This window comes from Bombina bombina, chromosome 4 (assembly GCF_027579735.1).
Source record: "Bombina bombina isolate aBomBom1 chromosome 4, aBomBom1.pri, whole genome shotgun sequence".
NCBI classification, from domain to species: Eukaryota; Metazoa; Chordata; class Amphibia; order Anura; family Bombinatoridae; genus Bombina; species Bombina bombina.
In genome coordinates, this window is record NC_069502.1 from 440,651,465 (window position 1) to 440,676,228 (window position 24,764).

A 24,764-nucleotide genomic window follows, 5' to 3' on the forward strand; every position below is an offset into this window, starting at 1 on the left:
CACCAAACACAAAATAAATACATTAAAATAAACAGTTACACTCATATATACACTATATAATAAAAGATAATCATATAAATATTAATAAGTATTTTTTTATAAGGGTCAAAAGGGATATGGTATATGACAAGGTGTTTGAATTGAAAGGGCTATTTTGTGTGTGTATATATTTATAAATATATATGTCTAAATATGTGTATATATATATATATATATATATATATATATAAATATATATGTCTAAATATGTGTATATATATATATAAATATATATGTCTAAATATGTGTATATATATATAAATATATATGTCTAAATATGTGTATATATATATAAATATATATGTCTAAATATGTGTATATATATATAAATATATATGTCTAAATATGTGTATATATATAAATATATATGTCTAAATATGTGTATATATATATAAATATATATGTCTAAATATGTGTATATATATATATAAATATATATGTCTAAATATGTGTATATATATATATAAATATATATGTCTAAATATGTGTATATATATATATATATATATATATATATATTATTTCTAAAATATTTTACCAGGAAGGATACATTGAGATTTCTCTCGTTTTCAAGTATGTCCTGGGATCACAAAACATTGCAATTGATACAATAGGGTACAATAAATACAAAAACAATAACAATACACAATATATTCAAAAATGTAACATAGAACAGGTAGGAAATATATAATCAACCATGACAGGTGCATTTTGTTTTGAGATTTGTAGAGAGGGATCTCTTAAAGGATATTAGGTTTGGGGAAGGTTGTGGTGCTCTGTAGGAAAAGGAGGATCGAGCTGCTTTCTTTTTGTATTGAGGCAAGCTAAATAATGTGCTGGTACTGGATCGGAGGTTATTAGGCTCTAACAACATACCCAAGTATTTGAAAGAGGGGACTGCGGTCAGCGTGCAATTGGATTTTGTTTTGATGCGTAGATGGGAATTTTGTAATTTGTGTAATTTAGGTTATTGTGACAGTTTTGTCAGTGTTTAGGAAGAGTTTGTTTTTTGAGATCCACTTTTCTACCTCTGTGAACTTGGAGCACTGCTTCAAGCTGCTGCAAATCGAAATTGTTTGCATAGATTACCATGTCATCTGTGTAGATGTGTACAGTTGAGGATTTGCAGACATTTGGCAAATCATTTATAAATAATGTGAATAGTAGGGGGCCGAGAGTGGAACCTTGGGGAACACCACACGTGACTGGGAGAGGAAGGGAGTCACTGTTAGAAATGGAGACATATTGTGATCGATCCGATACATATGATCGAAACCAGGTTAACGGACGATCAGCAATACCAGAGTTTTTTAGTTTGAGAAGTAGTATGTCATGGTCTACTGTGTCAAAGGCCTTTGCAAAATCAAGGAAAATGGCTCCAGTTAGTTCTCCTTGTTCCATGCCAGTTTGGATGTCGTTGCAAACTTTTAGGAGGGCAGTTGTAGTGGAGTGATTCAGGCGAAAACCTGATTGATCAGGGGTCAGATAATTAGAACGTTGGTAATACTCGCATAATTGCGTATGGACACATTTTTCTAAAATTTTTGACAATACTGGGAGCAATGATATAGGGCAGATAGTTAGAAACCAAGGTTAACTCCCCACTTTTATGAATAGGCACTACTCTTGCATTTTTCCAGAGTTTGGGTATGTATCCAGACATCAAGGATTCATCAATTAGGGTTATGACAGGTTTAGCAATTGCCGGCGCACTGAGCTTCAACAGCATTGCTGGGATTTGATCAGGTCCAGACTGGTTTTTCATTTTTAGATCATCGTTTCTTAACGACATTGATGGGTACAGGTCTAAAATTGAACTTCTCTATATTGGGTCTTTGCTGTTTTAGTCGGGCCTGATCCACATTTCTAGTTTCAAGATGCGTGCCATTTATTAGTTTGTCAATCAGGGTGGTGGAGCATCCGACAAAATAATTGTTAAAGGCAATTGCTACTTCTAAGGGGAGTTGCAGGGTTTGGTTATCCACATTGACAGTGGAGGGTTGGGAGTGGATTGGTGGATTTTGTAAGTTATTTTTAAGTTTCCAAAACTTTCTAGGGTTAGATATGTTATTGTTTAAATTTTCACAGAAATATTGGGCCTTGGCCAATTTTGTTTGTTTAGTGTATATATTTTGCCATCGTCTATATACACAGTGATCGTTCACAGAGCCAGTATGCTTGAACTTTGACCACAATGAATCCAGAAACTTGTACATTTGAATGAGGTCAGCTGTGATCCAATTTAAGTGTGCTCCTTTTACTCTCACCTTACGCAATGTAAATTCCAAACTTGTAGGAGTTCAGACTGAAAGAATTCAACTGCAGAGTCTAAATCTGGGATTAGGTTTAATTTAATTTAAATGGGGGAATGAACCTGGGGTGGGTGGGGTGAGGGACAGGGTGGGAGGGTAACTATCTTCCAGAGGCTACCTATAGCAGAGGGCTGTGTGTATACATGTGTATTTAGATATGTATATATATATATATATACCTACTGTATATATTCACATATAAACACATATTTACACATGTATAAACAAATATACATATAATATATGTTTTACTGTGTATTACTGTAAATATTTTACATTCCAATGTTTTGCATATCTGTATATATCTGTACATGTATATATTCAAATAGATATATAGGTATAGATATATATTTCTCCAACATAGGTGTGTCCGGTCCACGGCGTCATCCTTACTTGTGGGATATTCTCTTCCCCAACAGGAAATGGCAAAGAGCCCAGCAAAGCTGGTCACATGATCCCTCCTAGGCTCCGCCTACCCCAGTCATTCTCTTTGCCGTTGTACAGGCAACATCTCCACGGAGATGGCTTAGAGTTTTTTAGTGTTTAACTGTAGTTTTTATTATTCAATCAAGAGTTTGTTATTTTAAAATAGTGCTGGTATGTACTATTTACTCAGAAACAGAAAAGAGATGAAGATTTCTGTTTGTATGAGGAAAATGATTTTAGCAACCGTCACTAAAATCCATGGCTGTTCCACACAGGACTGTTGAGAGCAATTAACTTCAGTTGGGGGGACAGTGAGCAGTCTCTTGCTGCTTGAGGTATGACACATTCTAACAAGACGATGTAATGCTGGAAGCTGTCATTTTCCCTATGGGATCCGGTAAGCCATGTTTATTAAGATAGTAAATAAGGGCTTCACAAGGGCTTATTAAGACTGTAGACTTTTTCTGGGCTAAATCGATTCATTATTAACACATATTTAGCCTTGAGGAATCATTTAATCTGGGTATTTTGATAAGATTATATCGGCAGGCACTGTTTTAGACACCTTATTCTTTAGGGGCTTTCCCAAATCATAGGCAGAGCCTCATTTTCGCGCCGGTGTTGCGCACTTGTTTTTGAGAGGCATGACATGCAGTCGCATGTGAGAGGAGCTCTGATACTTAGAAAAGACTTTCTGAAGGCGTCATTTGGTATCGTATTCCCCTTTGGGCTTGGTTGGGTCTCAGCAAAGCAGATACCAGGGACTGTAAAGGGGTTAAAGTTAAAAACGGCTCCGGTTCCGTTATTTTAAGGGTTAAAGCTTCCAAATTTGGTGTGCAATACTTTTAAGGCTTTAAGACACTGTGGTGAAATTTTGGTGAATTTTGAACAATTCCTTCATATTTTTTCGCAATTGCAGTAATAAAGTGTGTTCAGTTTAAAATTTAAAGTGACAGTAACGGTTTTATTTTAAAACGTTTTTTGTACTTTGTTATCAAGTTTATGCCTGTTTAACATGTCTGAACTACCAGATAGACTGTGTTCTGAATGTGGGGAAGCCAGAATTCCTTCTCATTTAAATAAATGTGATTTATGTGACAATGACAATGATGCCCAAGATGATTCCTCAAGTGAGGGGAGTAAGCATGGTACTGCATCATTCCCTCCTTCGTCTACACGAGTCTTGCCCACTCAGGAGGCCCCTAGTACATCTAGCGTGCCAATACTCCTTACTATGCAACAATTAACGGCTGTAATGGATAATTCTGTCAAAAACATTTTAGCCAAAATGAACACTTATCAGCGTAAGCGCGACTGCTCTGTTTTAGATACTGAAGAGCATGACGACGCTGATAATAATGGTTCTGAAGGGCCCCTAAACCAGTCTGATGGGGCCAGGGAGGTTTTGTCTGAGGGAGAAATTACTGATTCAGGGAACATTTCTCAACAAGCTGAACCTGATGTGATTACGTTTAAATTTAAGTTGGAACATCTCCGCATTCTGCTTAAGGAGGTATTATCCACTCTGGATGATTGTGACAAGTTGGTCATCCCAGAGAAACTATGTAAAATGGACAAGTTCCTAGAGGTCCCGGGGCTCCCAGAAGCTTTTCCTATACCCAAGCGGGTGGCGGACATTGTAAATAAAGAATGGGAAAGGCCCGGTATTCCTTTCGTCCCTCCCCCCATATTTAAAAAATTGTTTCCTATGGTCGACCCCAGAAAGGACTTATGGCAGACAGTCCCCAAGGTCGAGGGAGCGGTTTCCACTTTAAACAAACGCACCACTATACCCATAGAAGATAGTTGTGCTTTCAAAGATCCTATGGATAAAAAATTAGAAGGTTTACTTAAAAAGATGTTTGTTCAGCAGGGTTACCTTCTACAACCAATTTCATGCATTGTCCCTGTCGCTACAGCCGCGTGTTTCTGGTTCGATGAGCTGATAAAGGCGGTCGATAGTGATTCTCCTCCTTATGAGGAGATTATGGACAGAATCAATGCTCTCAAATTGGCTAATTCTTTCACTCTAGACGCCACTTTGCAATTGGCTAGGTTAGCGGCTAAGAATTCTGGGTTTGCTATTGTGGCGCGCAGAGCGCTTTGGTTGAAATCTTGGTCAGCTGATGCGTCTTCCAAGAACAAGCTACTTAACATTCCTTTCAAGGGGAAAACGCTGTTTGGCCCTGACTTGAAAGAGATTATCTCTGATATCACTGGGGGTAAGGGCCACGCCCTTCCTCAGGATCGGCCTTTCAAGGCAAAAAATAAACCTAATTTTCGTCCCTTTCGTAGAAACGGACCAGCCCAAAGTGCTACGTCCTCTAAGCAAGAGGGTAATACTTCTCAAGCCAAGCCAGCTTGGAGACCAATGCAAGGCTGGAACAAGGGAAAGCAGGCCAAGAAACCTGCCACTGCTACCAAGACAGCATGAAATGTTGGCCCCCGATCCGGGACCGGATCTGGTGGGGGGCAGACTCTCTCTCTTCGCTCAGGCTTGGGCAAGAGATGTTCTGGATCCTTGGGCGCTAGAAATAGTCTCCCAAGGTTATCTTCTGGAATTCAAGGGGCTTCCCCCAAGGGGGAGGTTCCACAGGTCTCAGTTGTCTTCAGACCACATAAAAAGACAGGCATTCTTACATTGTGTAGAAGACCTGTTAAAAATGGGAGTGATTCATCCTGTTCCATTAGGAGAACAAGGGATGGGGTTCTACTCCAATCTGTTCATAGTTCCCAAAAAAGAGGGAACGTTCAGACCAATCTTAGATCTCAAGATCTTAAACAAGTTTCTCAAGGTTCCATCGTTCAAGATGGAAACCATTCGAACTATTCTTCCTTCCATCCAGGAAGGTCAATTCATGACCACGGTGGATTTAAAGGATGCGTATCTACATATTCCTATCCACAAGGAACATCATCGGTTCCTAAGGTTCGCATTCCTGGACAAGCATTACCAGTTCGTGGCGCTTCCTTTCGGATTAGCCACTGCTCCAAGGATTTTCACAAAGGTACTAGGGTCCCTTCTAGCTGTGCTAAGACCAAGGGGCATTGCTGTAGTACCTTACTTGGACGACATTCTGATTCAAGCGTCGTCCCTTCCTCAAGCAAAGGCTCACACGGACATTGTCCTGGCCTTTCTCAGATCTCACGGATGGAAAGTGAACGTGGAAAAGAGTTCTCTATCTCCGTCAACAAGGGTTCCCTTCTTGGGAACAATAATAGACTCCTTAGAAATGAGGATTTTTCTGACAGAGGCCAGAAAAACAAAACTTCTAGACTCTTGTCGGATACTTCATTCCGTTCCTCTTCCTTCCATAGCGCAGTGCATGGAAGTGATAGGTTTGATGGTAGCGGCAATGGACATAGTTCCTTTTGCGCGCATTCATCTAAGACCATTACAACTGTGCATGCTCAGTCAGTGGAATGGGGACTATACAGACTTGTCTCCGAAGATACAAGTAAATCAGAGGTCCAGAGACTCACTCCGTTGGTGGCTGTCCCTGGACAACCTGTCACAAGGGATGACATTCCGCAGACCAGAGTGGGTCATTGTCACGACCGACGCCAGTCTGATGGGCTGGGGCGCGGTCTGGGGATCCCTGAAAGCTCAGGGTCTTTGGTCTCGGGAAGAATCTCTTCTACCGATAAATATTCTGGAACTGAGAGCGATATTCAATGCTCTCAAGGCTTGGCCTCAGCTAGCGAGGGCCAAGTTCATACGGTTTCAATCAGACAACATGACAACTGTTGCGTACATCAACCATCAGGGGGGAACAAGGAGTTCCCTAGCGATGGAAGAGGTGACCAAAATCATTCTATGGGCGGAGTCTCACTCCTGCCACCTGTCTGCTATCCACATCCCAGGAGTGGAAAATTGGGAAGCGGATTTTCTGAGTCGTCAGACATTGCATCCGGGGGAGTGGGAACTCCATCCGGAAATCTTTGCCCAAGTCACTCAACTGTGGGGCATTCCAGACATGGATCTGATGGCCTCTCGTCAGAACTTCAAAGTTCCTTGCTACGGGTCCAGATCCAGGGATCCCAAGGCGGCTCTAGTGGATGCACTAGTAGCACCTTGGACCTTCAAACTAGCTTATGTGTTCCCGCCGTTTCCTCTCATCCCCAGGCTGGTAGCCAGGATCAATCAGGAGAGGGCGTCGGTGATCTTGATAGCTCCTGCGTGGCCACGCAGGACTTGGTATGCAGATCTGGTGAATATGTCATCGGCTCCACCATGGAAGCTACCTTTGAGACGAGACCTTCTTGTTCAGGGTCCGTTCGAACATCCGAATCTGGTCTCACTCCAGCTGACTGCTTGGAGATTGAACGCTTGATCTTATCGAAGCGAGGGTTCTCAGATTCTGTTATCGATACTCTTGTTCAGGCCAGAAAGCCTGTAACTAGAAGGATTTACCACAAAATTTGGAAAAAATATATCTGTTGGTGTGAATCTAAAGGATTCCCTTGGGACAAGGTTAAGATTCCTAAGATTCTATCCTTCCTTCAAGAAGGATTGGAAAAAGGATTATCTGCAAGTTCCCTGAAGGGACAGATTTCTGCCTTGTCTGTGTTACTTCACAAAAAGCTGGCAGCTGTGCCAGATGTTCAAGCCTTTGTTCAGGCTCTGGTTAGAATCAAGCCTGTTTACAAACCTTTGACTCCTCCTTGGAGTCTCAACTTAGTTCTTTCAGTTCTTCAGGGGGTTCCGTTTGAACCCTTACATTCCGTTGATATTAAGTTATTATCTTGGAAAGTTTTGTTTTTGGTTGCAATTTCTTCTGCTAGAAGAGTTTCAGAATTATCTGCTCTGCAGTGTTCTCCTCCTTATCTGGTGTTCCATGCAGATAAGGTGGTTTTACGTACTAAACCTGGTTTTCTTCCAAAAGTTGTTTCTAACAAAAACATTAACCAGGAGATTATCGTACTTTCTCTGTGTCCGAAACCAGTTTCGAAGAAGGAACGTTTGTTGCACAACTTGGATGTTGTTCGCGCTCTAAAATTCTATTTAGATGCTACAAAGGATTTTAGACAAACATCTTCCTTGTTTGTTGTTTATTCCGGTAAAAGGAGAGGTCAAAAAGCAACTTCTACCTCTCTCTCTTTTTGGATTAAAAGCATCATCAGATTGGCTTACGAGACTGCCCGAAAGAATCACAGCTCATTCCACTAGGGCTGTGGCTTCCACATGGGCCTTCAAGAACGAGGCTTCTGTTGATCAGATATGTAGGGCAGCGACTTGGTCTTCACTGCACACTTTTACCAAATTTTACAAGTTTGATACTTTTGCTTCTTCTGAGGCTATTTTTGGGAGAAAGGTTTTGCAAGCCGTGGTGCCTTCCATTTAGGTGACCTGATTTGCTCCCTCCCTTCATCCGTGTCCTAAAGCTTTGGTATTGGTTCCCACAAGTAAGGATGACGCCGTGGACCGGACACACCTATGTTGGAGAAAACAGAATTTATGTTTACCTGATAAATTACTTTCTCCAACGGTGTGTCCGGTCCACGGCCCGCCCTGGTTTTTTAATCAGGTCTGATAATTTATTTTCTTTAACTACAGTCACCACGGTATCATATGGTTTCTCCTATGCAAATATTCCTCCTTAACGTCGGTCGAATGACTGGGGTAGGCGGAGCCTAGGAGGGATCATGTGACCAGCTTTGCTGGGCTCTTTGCCATTTCCTGTTGGGGAAGAGAATATCCCACAAGTAAGGATGACGCCGTGGACCGGACACACCGTTGGAGAAAGTAATTTATCAGGTAAACATAAATTCTGTTTTTACAAAAAATAATCATATATATATATATATATATATATATATACTGTATATATTTAAAAAGAACATTGGAATGTTAGATATGAATTACTCATTTTGTGTTGAGGGCACTTGGTCAAACGCAGTGTCGGGTTAGCTCACAAGTAATAAGTGTTTTAAAGTAATCTATTCTATGGATTACTTAGAATATTTTACAGTAGGTTTAATAATTATTAATAATTTTTATTATTTGTAAAAAATATTTTATATGTAATATTTCAATAACACAAGGTAAACTTCACGCAACTGCCCCAAGGCTTTGGATAAACTTTGCAAAATGAGGGTGGGTTTAATTCATCACATTTTTTATATTTCATTATTTTTTTATTTTTTACCTTTTGAGCGCTCCGATGAAAAGCGCAGTTCTCCCGCGAATACTTGTTTCCCCCCCCGGGCTGTGATGTTAATGCAAAGGGGCTGAACAAGGATTTGTTCTTTTAAGAATTTTCAACTGTCAATCAATTTGACAAAATGCTGGGCGGGAGAGCTGCGCTTATCGTCGGAGTGCTCAAAAGGTACAAATTTAAAAAAATAATGAAATATAAAAAAATTTCATGATTAAACCCACCCTCATTTTACGAATTCTATCCAATGCCGTGGGGCAGTTGCTGGAAGTTTACCTTCACTTTAAGAATAATAAGCTCTCATGTGCGCTAACCTCACCGTATTAAGATCTAAATTGTGAAACACGATGTGCAAAACGCATATTTTACATTCCTATGTTCTTTACATAGAATTTTTTTTAATTATTAATAAAAAATAAATAAATATATATATATATATATATATATATGATACTATTCATGTAAAATACATATCTATACATATATATCTATAGGCATAGATATGCAGGTATCGTTATATACACATATATGTATATATATATATATATATATATATATATATATATATATATATTATTTGTTTGGCGCTGCCAAATTGTGTACCGCTGGGTACAATGATAGGGGTATACAATGACAAGAATATATATAAATATGTATTTTTAAAAAAAAAGGAAATTTTCCTGTAAGTGAAGAACATTAGAATGTGAAATACGTACAGCAGTGACGTGCAGTGACGTCAGAGGCTGGTGAGGCAGTGGCAGGATACACCTTCATTCTTTAGATATCCTTTGTTGAAGAAATAGCAATGCACATGGGTGTGCCAATCACATGAGGTATCTATGTGCAGCCACCAATCAGCAGCTACTGAGCATATTTAGATATGATTTTCAACAAAGGACATCAAAATAATGAAGAAAATTAGATATTAGATGTAAATTGGAAAGTTATTTAAATTTGCATATGGGTTTCATGTCCCTTTAAATGGTGTCTTGGAAAACTGGTCAACTTAGTAAACATCTGAATTTAGTCTAAAAGGATTGTAACAGAAACTCTTGCCAGATAACACAATGCTTGCTCTGATTATGAGATCTAGAAATCCATGCCCATTAAAATATGTTTAAAACGTACTTTTTACTTTAATGCTGCAAATTATGCTTATAGATTCTTTCATTACATAAGGGATGAGAGTCAGAGGGGGAGGAAGAGAGACAGAGAGAGAAAGAGACCATGGGGGAGAACAACACAATAGGAGAGAGATGGATAGATAGAGTGAGAGACACACACACACACAAGGGGGGGGGAGAGGGACCACTGCATTTTAAAGTAATAAAACAGCAGAGCTACAGAGAGTTCAGAAAATTAGTCTATAATTTAGTGTGAAGTACAGAGGCAAGCTGCTAAGTTAGTGGGTGTAAAGTTTGAGTAAACAAAATACAAAAACGACCCTGCTGTAAAAGAGTAAACAAACACTAAACCACATTCATTAAATTATCATTTTCACTAACAGAATCCCTATCAGTAAAATCTTACTTTAATAAGATGTTGGTGAAACACTGCTCTCTGTGCCTCTCTCCTGCTCTGGAAGGATTCACAAAGTGACAGTGGCACATTCCACTGCACTTAGAGGGGAAGAACAGAACTCTCTTTTTCACTTTAGCAAAGCTGGCAGCTTCACAGGACAGCAACAAAATATATGAAAGTTGTTTTTTTCTGTTTTTGTTTTGTTTTATATGATTTAACATCCAGCCCCAACCCTATGTTCCACTTACTAATGCCTCTCGCTGGATTGGTTCAGCCCAAATAGGACTGCCTCAAATAAGCAGTTAATGGGCCATGCAATGATCTTAACCACTTGCATCCAGTAGATGGCGCAGCATGTTGTGTAATGGTGGGCAGACCTGCTTGTGCCTCTTCATTGCACAACATATAGGTGTGAGAAAAAAAAATGCTGGGAAAAAAAAATTAAATTTTTTTTTAAAGCCAATAAAAAAATATATATTTTTGCCCCTATGAGAGGTGAAGCACTGCCTCACCTGCCTCTAGTGACTGCACATCACTGACGTACAGTAAATATACATTAAGACTTATAAATACATATGTACCAAAATATATACATATACAATATATATATATATATATGCATACATACACATATTTAGACATGTGTTTGTATGTACCTCTATGTTAAAGCCCTTTGCCTGCCTGAGACCTCATATCTTTGAGCCCTAAGAACTTTTTTTAATCCTTTTTATCAGACAGTGTTATTATAAGTATAACTGTACTTTTAACTGTATTTTTGATGTTTTTTTGTGCCACTTTTTTGTCTTGTGTAACAGTTAACCAGAGTTCTGAAGTCCCGCTAACCTAATGCACAATAAATTCAATTGAGCTCAAGTGAACGTGTTTACTTTCAACTCGTAATATGTGCGCTACTTCCGACGCATGCAAAGAGCAGTGATATACCCCTCACGCACAACAGTTAGCGCGCCACTTGCTATCTAGCCCTATATTTAATGTTAGTTGTGATGATTAGTGGAAAGTGAAAAAAAAAACATTAAAATGTTTTTATTAAAGAATTAACAAATGACTATTAATTTTATGCATGTTGATTCTACATTCAATGATAAATGTTGACCTTGAATGTTGATCAAAGACCTTTGATAAAGTTTATCTATATGTAGTCTAATGCTTTTTGTTACAGGGATATTGTACTAAAATATACTATTGTCCACATTAATAAACAACATTTAAACATGTTGATTTGTTTCACTTAAAAAAAATGTGAAGGAAAAAGTGTTTACATTTAAACTGAAAGCAATACAGCAGTGTTCTGCTAATTCTCATTGGCTGATAGGTAGTCTCTATCTATTGCACATGCCAGCTAGTGAGTATTGATAAGTAGTACTCTACTGATATCCCTGTGTGAGTTTTAGTTTAAATGATTTAATTTAATGATCTTTAAATATTGTTCTTTCATATGAAATTTAATGTGTTTTTCAAATTCTTCTTTTTTACTGCTAACCTATTACATTCTTGCTTTTAGTGGGGCTTACTCAACAAATGGTTACAAAAGTAATTTCCCAGCATTCAATGACCCCCAGACAGAGCCCTATGTTAGCCCCCAGACAAGATACACCCCAGATCAGTCTGTGGGATACAATACAAGTAAGTACTTGGATAGCATCCAGGTGTAGTATTACATGCTTTTTAATATTATTTATTTTTAGAGTTTGGTTTGGGCAAGAATACAATATCTAACTATAAAACTACTGATCTGAAGTATCATCCATGTCTGAGAAGCTGATTTTCTTGCTTTCATTACAGATAAAAAAGGCTTGTGGGCTTACCGCCTAGAGTTTAATGACGCAAATACTAAAACTCCCCGACAGCAATGTCTGAAATGGTATTACGAAGACCGTAATAATTATCAGTATCCATACTGGGAGTATTTCACTCGCCCTTGCCCTTGTTCCTACTGGCAGGCTATTTTTGATTCCTCGTTTACCTCTTCCAGTTCACTACAGTGGTATGGCTTCCAACAGAAAAATGATGGTATGTTTTTTTATGTATTTGCTTATCTACTGCCAATGTCTAAAGGTGAATATTTGATAAAATCACTATTGCTTGAGAATCTTTGATAGTCTTGGAAGAAAAATTGTATGGAACATTCCTTAACACTTTTATTCCATTCTTACGTTTCTTACTTATGTCTCCTTCTTAATTTTCATCATTTTTTTTTCTGTCACAGCTAGGGATGGGCGAATGTTTCGCAACATTCGAAAAACGGCACGAATTTTAACACATTCGTTCGTTCGAATCGAATTTCGAATGTTTACATAACATTCTAACATTCGATTTTCGAATATTCGGTTTCGAATTTTACGATTACATTCGAAAATATTCGAATTCGAAAAATTCGAATTTAGATTGTAATAGTATTTCTAATGCTTTTTCTTTAAATGTAATATTCGAATTAAGCAATATTCGAATTCGAAAAATTCGAATTTAGATTGTTATAGTATTTCTAATGCTTTTTCTTTAAATGTAATATTCGAATTAAGCAATATTCGAATTCGAAAAATTCGAATTTAGATTGTTATAGTATTTCTAATGCTTTTTCTTTAAATGTAATATTCGAATTATGCAATATTCGAATTCGAAAAATTCGAATTTAGATTGTAATAGTATTTCTAATGCTTTTTCTTTAAATGTAATATTCGAATTATGCAATACGTGTATTCGAATTCGAAAAATTCGAATTAAGATTGTAATAGTATTTCTAATGCTTTTTCTTTAAATGTAATATTCGAATTATGCAATACGTGTATTCGAATTCGAAAAATTCGAATTTAGATTGTAATAGTATTTCTAATGCTTTTTCTTTAAATGTAATATTCGAATTATGCAATATTCGAATTCGAAAAATTCGAATTTAGATTGTAATAGTATTTCTAATGCTTTTTCTTTAAATGTAATATTCGAATTATGCAATATTCGAATTCGAAAAATTCGCATTTAGATTGTAATAGTATTTCTAATGCTTTTTCTTTAAATGTAATATTCGAATTATGCAATACGTGTATTCGAATTCGAAAAATTCGAATTTAGGTTGTAATAGTATTTCTAATGCTTTTTCTTTTAATGTAATATTCAAATTATGCAATATTCGAATTCGAAAAATTCGAATTTAGATTGTAATAGTATTTCTAATGCTTTTTCTTTAAATGTAATATTCGAATTATGCAATACGTGTTTTCGAATTCGAAAAATTCGAATTTAGATTGTAATAGTATTTCTAATGCTTTTTCTTTAAATGTAATATTCGAATTATGCAATACGTGTATTCGAATTCGAAAAATTTGAATTTAGATTGTAATAGTATTTCTAATGCTTTTAAATGTAATATTCGAATTATGCAATATTCGAATTCGAAAAATTCTAATTTATATTCGAATTCGAAAAAATTCAAATTTATATTTGAATTCGAAAAATTCGAATTTCGAATGTAGACATTCAATATAATTATAAACATTCGAATTCGAAAGTGACATTCGAAAACTGTAAATAACATTCGATTTTCGAATTTTTAAGAATATTCGTTCTTATCGACATTCGAATTTAGAATTCGAATTTCGGTAATAACATTCGTTCTACATTCGAAATTCGAAAATTTGCACATTCGCCCATCCCTAGTCACAGCCCCATTTTCTGCTTTATTTTTTGCAACATTTATTTTAAATGACAGCTGTATGTTTCTACAATATTAGGACACAGAATCTTTACACGCACCCAAAAATGATTCATATTTTAAGTGGGTAGTAAATGTGGCTGTGAGGTCACAATTGCATTTAGCGTATTGGTGAACACCACAAACTCAGACATTTGGTTAAGTGAAAAAAGTTGCCAAAAAATACATTATAATGTACAGTTACAATCATATTAACAATGTCTGATAAAAAATGTTTATAAAAATATTGCATAAGTTATAAGGGTTTAAAGTGAGGAGATGTAAGTGCTTATACATAGGGATCCTATGTGACATTTTTTTTAACATAGAAATCTCTCTCTCTATGAATAAATACATAAATATTTATGTATTTATATGTGTATTTATTTTTATATTCATACATATATACACATTTAAACATAAATATGTATTTATACATTAATTTACATATATATTAATATGTAGTTGTGATCTGAGTTACGTGAGCTGTGGCTGTTAGACTTTTGGCATGAAAACGAGGCACCATTGAAATCTATGGGGTAAAACTTAAACAAGCTTGCTTTTAAGCGCAAGGATGCGATCACGAGGAATCAATATGTGCACTTCCCAACCGTAATCTCGTGCTCAGTAGCGCAAGGAAATAACAAAACTGAGAGCAGATTACAGGTTCTCGGAAGCGGCTTGTAATCTAGCCCTATGTGGGTAAAAATTTAGTGCATTAGCAGCTTGTGATTATATGGAAATAAGACAACATGTGTTGGTGATATAAATTCTGAGAAAAAATATTTTCTTTTATTTTGTTGCAGATTTATATCTAGCCTCGTTCCAGAGTCAATCTATGCCCTGGTATGGAGGAGGATCAAGATGCTACTACAATTATTTTGGAAATCTTATTTATGGAGAGAAAGAAAAATATTTGCCAACTCCTTGGGCATATAATCCCTCGTGGATGTGGTATTGGTATTCATACAGCTATTATTGGCAACAGTATAATTATTTTATTGGAACACAGTTACCGTACCTCCGACAACAATACAAAGGTAATCAATTTGTAATGACGTCTCATTTATTGGTATAAACACACTAGTCCCACAAGAGTAAGAAAATGCAATGGACAAGTAAGAAATTTGGCTTACCTATATTTAACAATGAGATAGACAGACAGACAGATAGATATTGCTAAATAATGTGCCATATGTGAATAGGAAGAAAATATTTAATGCTTATATATTTAATGAATGACTGAATTATTTATTTAATTAATTAATTAAACAGATCATGCATTAACTAATAGAAAGTCAACAAAGTGTAATTAAATAGAAAGTAGATAATACACAAATAGATCAACTAGAATATGCACAGTGTAGGGCTTGTGTCTCAAGTGGGCAAAGTTTGTTAACAAGTAGACCAATTTATTTAAGACAGAATTTGTAAATGTTGAACTCACATCTGGGAGAGGAATCGTTGCTATAAGGTTGTTACCATCAAGCTCATTTGATAGGATTTATATATGTGTTCATCTGATATTGGAATATAATTTGTCACAAAACATTTTATAAACAGAAAATAGCATATAAAAAGAGTATAATGGACATTTCCCCAGCTATGAGCCACAGTGACCATTTTATTTATCTTTTCACAGAGAATGAAGTTGACCCATACAATAACTGTTGCAGAGATTCAGGGTCAGCAAGTCTTTGTGCTATGTACAGGCAGAGGAGGCCTTTTGTTTCCTGTTTTGGATACATTCCACCACGTATAGGTAAGTATTACATTGTGAATGTAGATAGTTCTTGTGTAGAAATACTACATTTTGTGTAACTCTCAAGCTTCACCAATAATAATACAAATTCTTCTGTTTTCTATGTAAGGTTTTTTCTTTGGAGACCCGCACATTAGCACACTGGATGGTGTAAAATACACATTTAATGGTCTGGGTGAGTTTATTTTGGCTAATGTCAAAGACGAGAATGGTACAGTGATCTTCAGACTTCAGGGACGTACAGCCCGGGCTGGGAATGGAACCTCTCAAGCAACAAACTTTGTAGGACTGGCAGCAGAAATAGACAATGCGACCAGGGTAAATTTTGTGCTTGGAATAAATATGAATTCTTCCTTAAAGGGCCATGATACCCAAATGTTGAAACACTTGAAAGTGATACAGCATAGCTGTAAAAAGCTGACTAGAAAATATCACCTGAACATCTCTATGTAAAAAAGAAAGAGATTTTACCTCAAAATGTCCTAAGTATTCACACCCCATTGTAAAGGACTTTAAGCAGCAAATCAGTATGTCTGTCCCGGGACAGGCAAGGGAGTGAGCCCCATGCATACTCATGTTATTACCCTATTCAGTTTAAGGAAGTTTACTATGAAATCTCATGAGAGTTAAAGGAACACTAAACCCAAACTTTTTCCTTCATGATTCAGGTAGAGAATACAATTTTAAACTACATTCCAATTTACTTCTATTATCTAATTTGCTTATTTTTTTAGATATCCCTTGTTGAAGAAATAGCAATGCACATGGGTGAGCCAATCACTCGAGGCATCTATGTGCAGCCACCAATCAGCAGCTACTAAGCCTATCTAGATATGTGTTTAAGCACAGAATATCAAGGAAATTAAGCAAATTAGATAATAGAAGTAAATTAGAAAGTTGTTTAAAATTGCACGGTCATTCTAACTCATGAAAGAAAAAATGTGGGTTTCATCTCCCTTTAAGTCAAATCTCATAAGATCACAGTAAAAGAGTTCATGACCTCAGCACTGTTGATGCTGATTGGCTGCAGTTCATTTCTTCTTTTTATTTACCTGCAGCTGGACAGCAGCTGAAGTATAACTTTTTGCAAAGGACTTACTTTGCTGAGCTGAGGAAATTGTGAGGTAAAAGATCTTTCTTTTTTACATAGAGAAGCTCAGGTGATATTTTCCTGTCAGCTTTTTACAGTTATACTGCATCAGTTTCAAGTGATTTAGCATATGAGTATTATGGCCCCTTAAATGGTTATTTGAAAGAAAAGGGGGATTTTAAAGAGAAGTTGACTTTCATTTGACTCCAAAAGACCCCACATTTTATTAGAATATACTTATAATCAATGTTTTTTTCTACTAAAGTTTACTCATATGTTCACTTTCATTGTAGATTCTATGAGTTTTTGAATATTTTGCCCCAAATGGCCGGATTACAAGTGGAGCGCTATTTAGGACTTTTGCTCAAGTGCAAACAACGCCAGAAGTATAGTTTTTGAGAGTACGGGTTAGCGCTGATATTGCAAGTTAAAAGTAAAAATTTTGCGAGTGAGCAAAATCCAATGCGCATTAACCAAAGGTCTTTGGATATTGCAAGTGGGTTAAATTATTCTCCCCATAGACTTCTATGGAGCACACTCTTAAAAGAAAACCGAACACTTATCACTTGCACACTAACTCGACACCATATTAAACCTACTGCGCTATACCTGACTGGAGCTATTATTAATATTTCACATTCCCATGTTGTCACATACAGGACAATGTTCTTTTTATTTTAAATAGATATTTCTATATATACCTATATATACCTTAAAAAAAATAAAAAATAATATATATATATATATATATATATATATAAAAAGATATTTTATTCTTTGTGAAGAACATTGGAATGTAAAATATGCATAACGCTTTGGTTTTCACACTGTAGGTCTAAGACGGTGTCAGGTTAGAGCACATGAAGAATTATTTATCTTAAGGCGTGTTATGTAAATATTAAACATAACATTGAAAAATATTAATTATAATTATTAATAAATATTATAGTTACTTTAAAATAAACATATATGTTCTAATATATATTTTTAATTTTAAGAATATCTATAATAATATTTACATTAATTGTTAATATTTTTGAATATTTTATATTTAATAAATACATAATGCACCTTAATATTACTCATGTCGGGTTACCCACATGAAGAATTAGTGTACTTTTGTCGGTTAATTTTTTCTAGATTTCAAGTGGAGCACTAATTTAATGTGTGCCTGTAAATGGCAAATTTGCCCGTCTATGGGTGCACGTAGCTCGCGGCAGCAATTAGTGCCCGGAAAATTACCTAGAGGTTACCCATTTGCTGGCTAGGTTCTCTGCTGTAACTATCAGCATAAGAACGAGGCTCCCATTGGAGCCTATGGAAACACGGTCTTGTGAGCGCAAAGCTTCCATGCAATGCATGCTCTGGTATTACGAGTGGAGCTCAAATATTTCGCTCGCGAAAGCACAATTTTTCGCTCCACTTGTAATCTTCCCCAATATTATTTTACAGCTCAAAAAACAAATAATTCTGTCATTTTAGACACCTATGGTATATTTATGTTTATGCACAGATACATTTATTGGTAGATTTAATTGGATTTTTAATAACTTGTTTTTACCTGCATTTTTGCAGATTGAGTGGGCTGTGTTTAATGGGAATTCAACTACTGTGAAGATTAATGGAACCGAATTTGAGGTTTCAGGTAAGATTAGATGTTCATCTGTGTCTATAAAATGTTTCAAAAGCATATTAAAATAAATGATTATATATATGTATATATACAGTATATGGTGTATATACTTGTATGCCTCTATGTATATATTTGGGTTTCTGTGTATGTATGTATGTATGTATAATATGTGTACAAATGTATGTGCACACATAAATACATACATATATACATATAGACACATATTTACAGACCCACATATACAGTTACACACATGTATACATTGAGCCCTTCCTAGTCATATACCAAATCCCTTTAAAACAATGTTACCATTTTTTTTGTTTTTAGAATATAAATACTTAAAATAGAATTGTTCTTCACTCAAAAGAAAATGTTATTTTTTATTTTAACATAACCCACATATGTCTATGAGGAAAGGGACATAGCCTGTCCACCTCCAAATGTTATCTGTCTCGTCTCCAGATGTTAGTGTGCCCGAGGCTTTTTACTTTCAACCTATACTACGATTGCAAGAATAGGAGCGCTATTGCTTTAACTTGAGTGTGGTTAGTGATTACATCACAGGACATTTTGTGGATTTAGTGATTATGTGCTAGATTACGAGTGACATGCTAACTGTTGTGCGCGAGCACAGGTATCGTAAAAAAACTGCACAAATAAGTTATAAGGGCTAAAAGATTTCAGGTCTCTTGTGTTAGAAAAAAAGGTCTGCAAAGGGCTTTAACATAGAGATTCATACATATACATGTCTAAAGATGGATATGTAGATATATACATGCATATATGTATTTACAGACAAATAAACACACATATTCCAATGCTCTTCACTTAGAGAAATATGTTTTAAGTATTATAAATAGATATTCATATATATATATATATATATATATATATATATACATATATCTATAACAATATATAATCATATATATATATATATATATATATATATATATATATATATATATATATATATAGATATATATATTGTACCAATAAACCATCATATATATATATATATATATATATATATATATACTGTATTTATGTATTTATCAATAAATAGAACATATTATTCTATATGAAGAACATTGAAATGTGAAATATTCATGTTAGGCTAGCGCACTTGAGAAAATGCGATCGGGTTTGCGCGCAAGTAGGGTTAGGATTTTCCCACTTTTCTCACTCTGTTGACTTCTGTGTTGGGTTAGCGTGAGTGAAAACCTTTTACTTTCAACACACGGTACCCGGTGCACGCAAAAAGTGGAGTTAGCATGCGAGCGCAAGCAATAAATAGCGCTATACTCGTAAACTAGCCCTACATCGGAGGATGAAAGGCCTATATTTTGTGTGTTTAGCGATTACATTAAATATAGATTTTGACGGCAGATAAGAGCCATAGGCCCAGCAAGTCTGCCCAATATTTCCTAAAAGTATAAACTTATCTAGTTTGTAGGAGAGCCTTATGCTTATTACAGGCATTCTTAAAGTCCCCCACAGTGTTTTTTTTTTTTTTTTTACCTCATCTTATGGAAGTTTATTCCATGAATCAATCACCCTTTTTGTAAAGAACTGTTTCCTCAAATTACTCCTGAATATACTACCCTTCAGCTAGAGATCATTACCCCTTGTCTAAGGGATTTGAACAGGAGTATTATTGGTATAGTATGCATGTGAACTTGTTAAGTTATTTATTATGTTTATTTTTAGTAGTGGAAAAAAAGTGATTATTATTATTTTTAACTTTAATTGATTCATCAGGTAGCATTTGTATCTGTTTGGTGTCATTGCTTTCTGACGCTATCTAATATGGTGGTGGGTAATGTCAATGTGTTTTGCCCATGTGCAAAACCATTGTTAAATTCAATAACTCTTTGGGGTCATCATTAATAATTGTATAAGTGTTGTCTCTAGTTTATTAAGTCCTTTTAGCTGCTGAATTTGTTAAGTGAATAAATACGGCATACATGTGTTGTTCATTATTAAGAATTTGGATTAACCCCTATTTAATTTAATACCCCATATTTTTCTATTTTAAGAAAATTCCACCTATATCAGCAAAATCACCGTAGAGAAAACAAGCCAAAATGAAGTGAAAGCCTCTTTTGATGCTGGGATCTCCCTGACTGTAACTGCCAAGCTGGGAGCTTTGAGCTTTGTCACAATGCTTGATAATTCATATCAGAATGCAACAGAGGGGCTGCTGGGTAAGTGATTTTCCTCAGGAATATGAGCTAAGTTGTTTCTGAGAATACTGTAAGTGAACAATACAGAAAATGTCAGGCTCAGGAGCCAAAAGAGCATAGGCTTTCAGTATTTATGTTTTTTCCAAAAAACACGTCAAATAGTATTTTTTACCTTCTGCATTAAATAACTACTTTTCAGGATGTGATAAGCTGAAATAAAGTTTATTTAAAAATACATGTTGTTTTCACGGTCCATGACTGACAAACCAGATTTATGTATAAGATACAAAGGTCACTAATTCCAGATCATATTGTATAGCAAGGGATGTCCAACTCCGGCCTTCAAGGGCTGCAAACTTACTTTTTCATGTTTAATAAAAGGGCAGAAAAACTGTTATAGCTACTGTAATTATGTCAGTTGGTTTTAAGCAGCTCAGCCATTTTGACTCTCTCACCTGGGCTCAGGTAGACTCAGGGGCCTATTTATCAAGCTCTGTACGGAGCTTGAAGCCGAAGGCTCGCCAGAAAAAACAGTTATAAAGCAGTGGTCTAAAGACTGCTGCTCCATAACCTGTCTGCCTGCTCTGAGCAGGCAGACAGACATAGCCGCAATTCAACCCGATCGAGTATGATCGGGTTGATTGACACCCCCTGCCAGCGGCCGATTGACCGCGAATCTGCAGGGGGCGTCGTTGCACCAGCAGTTCACAAGAGCTGCTGGTGCAATGCTGAATACGGAGAGCGTATTGCTCTTCGCATTCAGCGAGGTCTGTCGGACCTGATCCGCACTGTCGGATCAGGTCCGACAGACCTTTGTTAAATAGGCCCCATATTCTCAAATTGTGCCCTACATGCTTCATCAAACAGTAAAATCTGGCCCTTCTGCATTAGCTGGAAGTCAGTTCTGTAAAAATCACTAACATGACTGAGAATATAATGTAGTTGATACTGTGTCAGAGGAAAAGTTTAAAGGGACATTAAACCCAAAACATTTCTTTCATGATTCAGACAGAGCATACATTTTTAAAAAAGTTTCCAATTTACTACTATTATCAAATTTGCTTCATTCTCATGTTATTCTTTGTTGAAGAGGTACCTAGGTAGGTAGCGTGCACATACCTGAAGCACTACATGAAAGCAAATAGTGCTGCCATCTAGTGGTCCTGCTAATGTATAACATTGTTGCAAAACTGCTGCCATAAAGTGCTGCAGACAAGTGCACACTCGTGAGCTTACATTTCTGCTTTTCAAATAAGGATAACAAGAAAACAAAGAAATGTAAAAATAGAAGTAAATTAGAAAGTTGTTTAAAATCTTATGTTCTATCTAAATTGCTAAATATTTTTGGGGTTTTTTATGTCCCTTTAACAACAGGAAGAACTTGTATTTGTCATCCTCAGAATTGTTAGCAATACCCACAACAGCGGATAAATCATACATCTGTCACATTTTTGACTACAGTAATGTAAAAGTTAACATTACAAAAAAGTGCTGACACAACACTGTAACATTATATATGTGAACGTTTGGACGGCATCATTGAATGGATAACATTACAGAAGCAAGCTCAGTTTTCTAGCCTTGTTCTTTACGCAATACAATGCATTGTTCTTTTCAATGCATGATATATAATATGGTGTTCTTATAATGTTATTAATTGTGTTTAAATAATATGATGTCACTTTTAAAGTGACATGATTTAACTCGTGACCTTTAATCACACTTTTAAAATGATTATGGGCCAGATTATGAGTGGAGCGCAATGTTTGCGTGCAAGCGACAAGGGGTTTATTGCAGGGGTTTGAGTTTAGGCTTACTGCTCGTATTACAAGTTGAAAGTACGCGCTTGAGGGCAATCACGATTTACACTAGATTGATTGCTGTGACTTCAGAGCTCTGGTTAACTGTTTTGTGAAACTAAAAAAGTAAAAGGTTGCACAAAACACATAAAAAAAATTACAAAGTATAGTTACACTCATAATAACACTAATAAAAATTATTAAAAAAAAATATTGCAGACAAAAGTTATAAAGGCTCAAAGATATGAGATCCTGGGTGTTAGAAGAAGAAAAAAAGACAAGGGACTTTAACATTGAGATACATACATACAGTATATATGTATGTGAGTGTGTATATATATATATATATATATATATATATATATGTGTGTGTACCTATGTATTTATATGTGTATATATGTATTTACAGACATATATACACATATAAACACATACATACATATGTATACACACACATATTTACCGTATATATATATATGTCTATATATGTGTACCTATGTATTTATGTATTTATATGTGTACATATGTATTTATATGTGTATATATGTATTTACAGACATATATACACATATAAACAAATAAATACTTATGTATACACACACATATTTACCATATATATATATATATATATATATATATATATATATATATATATATATATATATATATATACTGTATAGTATATATATAGTGCATTGGAGCCCTTTGCAGTTAAAGGGACATTAAACCCAACTTTTTTCTTTCATGATTTAGATAGATCATAAACTTTTAAACAACTTTCTAATTTACTTCTATTATCATATTTTATTTGTTTTCTTGTTATCCTTATTTGAAAAGCAGAAATGTAATCTTAGGAGTGTGCACGTGTCTGCAGCACTATATGGCAGCAGTTTTGCAACAATGTTATACATTAGCAGGGGCACTAGATGGCAGCACTATTTCCTGTAATGTAGTGCTGCAGACATGTGCACGCTACCTACCTAGGTATCTTTTCAACAGAGAATAACATGAGAATTCAAAACATTTCATAATAGAAGATAATTGGAAACTTTTTAAAAATTGTATTCTTTGGGGTCTATTTATGAAGGTGCGGACAGACATGATCCGCTATAGCTAATCATTTCCGCCGCACATCAATAAATGCTGACAGCATACGCTGTCTGCATTTATCATTGCACCAGCATTTCTGCTGAACTGCTGGTGCAATACCGTCCCTTGCAGATTCGCGGCCAATCGGACGCTAGCAGGGGGTGTCAATAAACACAATCGTATTCGATCGGGCTGATTGCTGTCCGCCACCTCAGAGGTGGCGGACGAGTTAAGGAGCAGCGGTCTTAGGACTGAGGCGGAGAGGGTCAGAAGCAGCATCCGCTGCTTCATAAATAGACCCTTTTATCTGAATCATGAAAGAAAATTTTGGGGTTTCATGTCCCTTTAACCCCTTAATGACCACAGCACTTTTCCATTTTCTGTCCATTTGGGACCAAGGCTATTTTTACATTTCTGCAGTGTTTGTGTTTAGCTGTAATTTTCCTTTTACTCATTTACTGTACCCACACATATTATATACCGTTTTTCTCGCCATTAAATGGACTTTCAAAAGATACCATTATTTTCATCATATCTTATCATTTACTATAAAAAAATTATAAAATATGATGAAAAAATGGAAAACCCCCCACTTTTTCTAACTTTGACCCCTAACATCTGTTACACATCTACAACCACCAAAAAAAAATATGATAAATAGTTTCTAAATTTTGTCCTGAGTTTAGAAATACCCAATGTTTACATGTTCTTTGCTTTTTTGCAAGTTATAGGGCAATAAATACAAGTAGCACTTTGCTATTTCCAAACCACGTTTTTTCAAAATTAACGCTAGTTACATTGGAACACTAATATCTTTCGGGAATCCCTGAATATCCATTGACATGTATATATTTTTTTTTAGAAGACATCCCAAAGTATTGATCTAGGCCCATTTTGGTATATTTCATGCCACCATTTCACCACCAAATGCGATCAAATAAAAAAAATTGTTCACTTTTTTACAAATTTTTTCACAAACTTTAGGTTTCTCACTGTAATTATTTACAAACAACTTGTGCAATTATGGCATAAATGGTTGTAAA

At 35.6% G+C, this 24,764-nt stretch overlaps 1 protein-coding gene across 1 annotated transcript in view; it reads left to right on the forward strand.

Moving 5' to 3' along the window:
* Nucleotides 1–24,764, forward strand: part of LOC128657533 (uncharacterized) — a 162,107-nt gene that overhangs the window by 36,544 nt on the left and 100,799 nt on the right. Inside the window, exons 10-16 of the mRNA XM_053711906.1 lie at nucleotides 11,979–12,100; nucleotides 12,260–12,487; nucleotides 14,969–15,202; nucleotides 15,805–15,924; nucleotides 16,034–16,242; nucleotides 18,590–18,659; nucleotides 20,687–20,854. Of these exons, the coding sequence (XP_053567881.1) occupies nucleotides 11,979–12,100; nucleotides 12,260–12,487; nucleotides 14,969–15,202; nucleotides 15,805–15,924; nucleotides 16,034–16,242; nucleotides 18,590–18,659; nucleotides 20,687–20,854 (1,151 nt within the window). The remainder of the gene's footprint in view (nucleotides 1–11,978; nucleotides 12,101–12,259; nucleotides 12,488–14,968; nucleotides 15,203–15,804; nucleotides 15,925–16,033; nucleotides 16,243–18,589; nucleotides 18,660–20,686; nucleotides 20,855–24,764) is intronic.